This window comes from Hyperoodon ampullatus, assembly GCF_949752795.1.
Source record: "Hyperoodon ampullatus genome assembly, chromosome: 6".
In the NCBI taxonomy this organism is placed as follows: Eukaryota; Metazoa; Chordata; class Mammalia; order Artiodactyla; family Ziphiidae; genus Hyperoodon; species Hyperoodon ampullatus.
This window is the reverse complement of record NC_136919.1, coordinates 103,689,415-103,696,300: the sequence shown is the minus strand read 5'-3', so window position 1 is coordinate 103,696,300 and position 6,886 is coordinate 103,689,415. Positions and strand designations below refer to the sequence as shown.

Here is a 6,886-nt window from a genome sequence, read left to right as displayed (position 1 = left end):
GGGAAGATAATGGGTGCCTAGGCAACGTCTAGCAAGTTCTGGGCTAGAGGCGGCTCCCAACTGTTGCGTCACCAGGGGCCACAGAACTGAGTCGGGAAGGGAGAAGGGAGGAATCTCTGCGGAGGGTCATCCGACTGAGTCGGAACCGGACACTCTGGCAGGAAGTAGAAAGCGAAGAAAACGAAACGACCACTGGTGAATTTCAACACCACGTCGTGAATTTCAGATAATTTTCCACTTGTTTATTAAGATGGAAAACTCGGATTCCAACGATGAAGGAGATGGAGTTTCGGCCCAACACATAAGTCAAACGGACCGATTGGTTCGGGAAGAAGATTTCTCCAGGTTCGTAAATAATCTGAGTGAAGAAGATTACGAACTTATGAGAGACAACAATCTTCTAGGCATTCCAGGTGAAAGTACGGAAGAAGAGTTGCTGAGAAGACTTCAGCTAATTAAAGAAAACGCACCACAAGACTCAGATGAAAATACAGGTATATTTTGCTTTTGGAGGGAATAGGATGGGATGAATAAGGAACTTCATAATAGGAAATAGTAACTTCATAATAGCAAATAGTAAATTATACAGAAGTGACTTACATTAATTTGGTAAGTAACTTCTCATAAAAAGAACTGGCATTTACTTGATTTTTGGTGAGAATGTCAAGGTATGTTTGTTTGTTTTCCTGATTCACATTTGGGTTGTTTTAATTGGGAAACAGTGCAAACTGGCCTATTTGTATTTTTCTTGGTTTTCTACCTCAACTGAAAGTCCCTCCTACTTCCTGAATTATTTTTTCTACATAGACATGTAAAAAAAGCAAAGAGAAATATTCTCCACTGGGGACAATTGTGCTCTCTTCAACACCTGGGGACATTTGACAATGGCTAGAGATATTTTTGGTTGTCACAGGGGAGGCATGGGTGTTACTAGCATCCAGTGGTCAGAGGCCAGGGATGCTGCCAAATATCCCACAATGCACAGGATAGCTCCCCAAAACAAAGAATTGTCCAGCACCAAAATGTCAGTAGTGCTAAGGCTGAGAAACCCTGCTCGAACCTCAAGTCTGGTGGCTTCCCTCCCAGTGTGAAGTAGAGGATTTTGCTGTCTAATGAAGAGGAGACTATAATACTTTGGTTCTTGAATATGGTCTTATAGGTACCATGCTAGGTTCAGTCTATTCATTTGATCGGACCTTCAATTTAATGTCAGTTAAAAATCTTGGTAACATTAAGAAGTATTCAAAATGCAAACACTTTTAAACCTATAAAACTTGTTTATGTTTGGGCAATAACCTTATATTTTAAAACAGCTTATCGATTATCCAAAGCACATAAGTGAAGAGCCTAGAAGTAGTCATGTTGGAGACTAAGGAAAATTAGACAATAATGTAAATTGAACTAAAATACTAGCATTGTACCTTAACTGGTGTTTACCTTGTTTAATTGCATTAGTGTTTTGACAGTGGACTGAAAACAAAGTCTCTTGACATTCCTCCGACAGTGGTACACAGGGCTGTGTATATGATGAAATACTGAAAAGTAGACTTCCTCCGGATTCCCTTTTTAAAAAATTCTCTCAGTTTATCTAGGATTAGCTCACCCTTTTTGGATGGAATCGAAACTTTTCTACCTTTACTTATAAATCTACACAGTGCAGTTTATAAAATATTAACTCTATAAATGTGAAATCAGTTGAAAACATCTGAGTATTTAAGTTCTCATTTTTTGTTTGTTTTTGAAACAAAGTTTCAGAGTGCTATTTTATGATGGTTCTAATTTTGGTAGTTCTTTTATGCACCATCCCCATTTTTTTTGTTAACAGACAGAGGAGACTCTTCACATGACGTGTCTACTGGTGACTCTCTAATAGACTGGCTTAACTGTTCTGGACAAACTGAAAATATGACAAGTGGACAAAGAGAAAGCCAATCTTGGAGAGAAGAGAGCCAAATTAATCCTAAAAGTGATCAGTTCATATTCAGTTTAGAAATAAATGTTAACCTTGATAATGGGAGTCCAAATCCAGAGAATGAATATGTAGCATCTGCAAGACTTCCCAGAAGAGAAAATATGGAAGACAGCCAAAGGCAAGTGGAAAGTCCACAACCTGAATCAATATTTACAAGACCATCTATGTCTGAACAAGATACAACTGAAACATTAATGGAATTCCCACCTACCACAAGTCAGAGAAGAGCAAGAAGTAGGAGCCCAGAGTATCGGAGAACCAGAGCAAGAATTGAAAGTTGGTCGCCTCCACGTTCACTTAGGGAAATTGTACAAAGACTTAATCATAGTATACCCTCTCAGAATTTTGAGCAGCCTCTGCTAAGTGAGAATGTGAGATTTTCTAGAACTGAGCACCAAGAAATATGGAGACAGCAAATGACTGGATTTGAGTTGCAAAATAGCGGTCTTATTGAAACTTCTAGAACAAGGAATGCCGTTCATGGAGAAAATTCTCCAGATACAACCAGCAGTGGTGAATCTTGGGGAATGAGGGAAATATATCCAACCATACCCTTCAATCTTGAAGTAGGACAAGTTCATTCTGGAGCATATTCTCAGAGAGACAGCAGAGCTAGTAGAACTCAGTTAACATCTGAGACACCAAACAACACTGTCACTTCTGAAAGTGAACGAGGACTGAGGCATATGTATTCATATTCTGAGCAGGCAGGTGTGAGAGCTTATGTCAATACCATTAGAAATCCCGTTTGCAGAATGTTAAATACTAGCTTAAGTGATACAACATCTGTTCCAATTCAGAGCACGTTAAGGCAGACAATGACAGAATTTAGTAACTCAAATAACCTTATGGACAGTGACAGTAATTTAGAGCATAGTGTCTTACCTCCAAGTCAAAACATGGAATGGCTAGAGTCACCTAATGGTAGTAGTAGTGGTACATTTGGTTCTGATTCAAATGCTAGCTATGATACCCATTCAAGTTCCACACTGAGTTGTCATTCAAGACCCAATTGTACGTCTAGTTCCAGTTCTAGTCCTATTTACGGTTCCAGCTCAAGTGATGAAAATTCAGGAATTAGCTCACTGATGTTTGAAGGCAGTGAAGAAACAAACTTATCATCAGACTTATCATCAGAGACCAGCCAAGGGGGTAGACAAATTAGCCTAATAATATCTGATGAAAGTGACTCTGGGTCCTCCTATAATCTGCAAGAGTTTTTCCTCTTAAATGAAGATGATCTATACCAAACTACAGGACTCACCAAAGCACAGATTGACAATTTGGCTGTAAGATCTTTTGGTGAAAATGATGCACTAAAAGCCTGTAGCATTTGCCTTACAGAGTACACAGAAGACAGCAAGCTTCGCATACTACCTTGCTCCCATGAATATCACATTCACTGCATTGATCGCTGGCTGTCTGAGAACTCTACGTGTCCGATTTGTCGTAGGCAAGTAGTGGATTCCAATGAGAGTGAAAATCCTGATTGAGATCTGAATTCTCAGCTCTATAAAGTGTTATAGGGCTTCCCTGGTGGCGCAGGGCTTGAGAGTCGGCCTGCCGACGCAGGGGACTGACAATAAAAATTAATTTCACACCACGGCAGTTCACTGAATTTCAATAAAAACTTAGCATGTGCACTGGGTTGGGATGTTCCTGATTCCATGGGAGAGATGTCTTAATATGATATAGTGAATCTAGATAGATCCTAGTAGTATTATCTAGTCATGTAAATCCCAGACATCTCTTAGCCCTGTTCAATCCTGGTTGTGCATGCAAAGAAACAGAAACCCAACCAAATATCAATAATTAAGAAGCCATTTAAGACCACATTAGAGTCATTCACATAAAGAAGTCATGTTACATTCATAGAATGCCATAAAAAGCTTTGAAACCCTTCTCTTCCTATCTCTCTCCACAGCAGTTTATCCCACCTCCCTAACACTACCTTAACGTTTCTCCTATTCCCCACTACCAATGTATCAGTCAGTTCTAGCTAAAAACTGATGGCACACTTTAAAAGAGTGATGGAATAGCATTTAATGAAGAGACTAAAGTGTGTAAAGAATGAAGGGAAACCAAGAGATGATGAAGTACCCTGAGGCTAGCAGCTGTGAGAAGCCAGTATTATAACTACTAGGTTTGAAGGGGCATAGAGAGATAGCAGTTCCTGCAACCCAGAATGTCTTCAAGTTATAGGAGAAGCCCACCCAACAAGAGATGTAACCTTAGAAAATGTGGCATCCACTGCCAACCTAAAGTTTGGAAGGGAGCAGATCATGGAAATAAATACCCTTGCCTTCTTTCCTCCTGACTTCTAATCACTTATCAGTAGTTCATATTAACCAAACCCAACCTGAAGACACAGAGAGACTGGTCCATGAAGCTGATAAAGATCAGCCTCCTGGAATCACGAAGCAGGGTTAAGAAGGATGGCGAGTAGATCCGGTAAGCAAATCAGAGACCATCTACCACAACCAGTATTCCCAACTCTCTTCAAACCCAGCCTGTGTATGCTTTCTTGCCTCTTCCGCTTCCGCTTGTTCTCTATTCCACTCTATGACTCAGCTCTTTAACAACCTTCTCTATTTTCCTTTCATTTACTCAGATCTTGTATTTTTAAAAGTGATAAGATGACAAAGCCTTAGAACTTAATTACCTTTCCCTTAAACATGTCACACTTTGATTTGCTGTGATTGTAAACAACGAAGGATAAAGGGCAGTTATAGGTATGTCTTTAATTTTTGCTTCTTAAATATATTCAAGCTTCAATTTCTTTCTATATATGTTTAGTTCATATAATTAATTTTTAAAACAGATTCTGATTTCTTATAAAGGGTTTTATGGTTTATATATGACTCTGAATCCTTGTGTGAATGACCCAAAGTAGCCAATTGCTGCTTGGAGCCTCACAAGCTGCAATATGAAAGCCTTAAAGGTAAAACTTGGCTTCAAGAAACATGTCTACATAGTTCAATTCTAATTGTCCCCAGTAAAACCATCACCCAAAACCCCGAGTATTTGAAATCAAAATTTAGGTCATGCTTCCTTCCAACCTAAACATAGTGAAGGATTTTTCTCCTAATTCAGCCTGAAGACTATTTTTGGGGGGTTGTATTGGCCAGTCCAGAAAATTTTGCTTAAATTTTTCAATCCTGGTATAGGTGAGAGTACATTGTATTATAACCTAAAGCAATAATCAGAAATTTTGTGCAATGTGCAACCTATACAAATGTAGGCAGTGTTAAGTATACACCTTCTCTAAAAAGTTAAAGTCAGAAACATCACTGACCTTTCTTTTCTCTGTGAATTGCTGGCAGCCACAGTATTTGCACATAACTACAAAATATAAATGGGGAGTGGTGGTGACGTTTTTGAAAACATCTTTGAGGTAGCATATTTTTCACACAGAGGATATCTGCATGGCCAGAAATGAAGGCTTGGATCAAACCTCTGAAATTTACATTAACTTCTGAAAGTTGTTTGAATAGTCTGATTTTTAGGAAGTAGTTTTGATATCAGATATACTTCATTTAAAGTGAGTAGAATAATTATAACAATACTTGGCTTTCATACTATCCTAACAGATTAAAACCTTCCAAAGGATGATAATTGCTTAATTAATGCTTCAGTACATTCACATGCACCTTCTGTGGTCGACAGAATTCTAAGATGATGCCCAATGATCTTTGTAGGAGCCCCTCCCCTTGAGTATGAGACCTGTGAATGTGATGGAATATCATTCCCATTATTAGATTATGATATATAGCACAGTTGATTGGGAGATTATCCAGAGTGAGCCTGACCTAATCAGGTGAGCACTTAAAAGGCACACAGAGGACTTCTAATCCAGATAAGATGGTTTATACTTCCCTCTCCCTGCTCCCCCTTTATACGCACAACTATATATCCTGGAAATAATATGAGACAACCAGAGGAGATCTCTGAAAGGTCTAGAGAAGGTGAATTGCCTAGGGACCCTCAGAATGGATGAACAGCCTCATGGCAGGGCACCTTATGACCCTCTACCAACAAAAAAATGTGATCCAGGCCCAGCATTTCCTAACTCCCAACTTAGTAACAGGAAGTGGCTCAAAGAGGCTCTTCCTCCATCACATCAAATGGGAATCCCCCAAACACCAGGCGAGCCTTGCAGAACCTGCAAGGACGAACAATTGGAAGCCCTGATGACAATAAGTGACCAGGGAAAGTGCTTTCCTTCCCCACTGGGCCTGAGATCCCCCTTCACCACCCAGACACATCAGTGGCTAAGGGTCCCAGCAAAAGTGCTCCTACCACAAAAAGCTCCCACCTGGACAATGCTCTCCTCAGATAGGCCTGAGACTCCTCTCCCCTCCCCAGAAACATCAGGCAACTTGCTGGTACCAGCAACGGAGATCCCTCCACAGAAAGCTCTCAACCTGGTAAGCACCCTCCACTCCTTACAGTCCAGGGAGACCCTGTCACAAGTGCCTGGCCCAGGAAGGACTCTTCATCACGTGTTCCAGAGATTCCCTTCCCTCACCAGAAGCACCAAGTGCCGTATCCTGGGGAAGCTACTTCAGACCCCATAAGCAGCATGAGAAGGGACCAGAGGTAACCCCACCTGCACAAGAGAAACAGACCAAAAGAGTACCACAAAGGGTCTGAAAATTAGGTTATCATGGAACCACCGTCCATAAAAGTACAGGAAATGTGTGCCAAACCTATAAAGAGTGAATGCCTGCTAAAAATTAAAGAAAGCAAAACACTTTAAATAGGGACCAAAGTATCCTAACATAATAGCCAAAATGTCCAAAAGACAATAAAATATCACTACTTATACCAAGAACCAGATACATGACAGCTTGAATAAGATGTGACAGATGATGCCAACAGAGATGAATTAGATGTTAGAATTATCTGACAAGG

At 40.1% G+C, this 6,886-nt stretch overlaps 1 protein-coding gene across 1 annotated transcript; it reads left to right on the top strand.

Moving 5' to 3' along the window:
- Positions 1–250: 250 nt before the first annotated feature.
- On the top strand, positions 251–3,465 carry LOC307054870 (E3 ubiquitin-protein ligase RLIM-like; the record flags this gene model as incomplete). Its single annotated transcript, XM_079706738.1, has 2 exons — positions 251–494; positions 1,826–3,465. 2 exons carry the CDS (start codon positions 251–253, stop codon positions 3,463–3,465), a joined length of 1,884 nt encoding a protein of 627 aa, XP_079562864.1.
- Between the last annotated feature and the right edge of the window lie 3,421 nt (positions 3,466–6,886).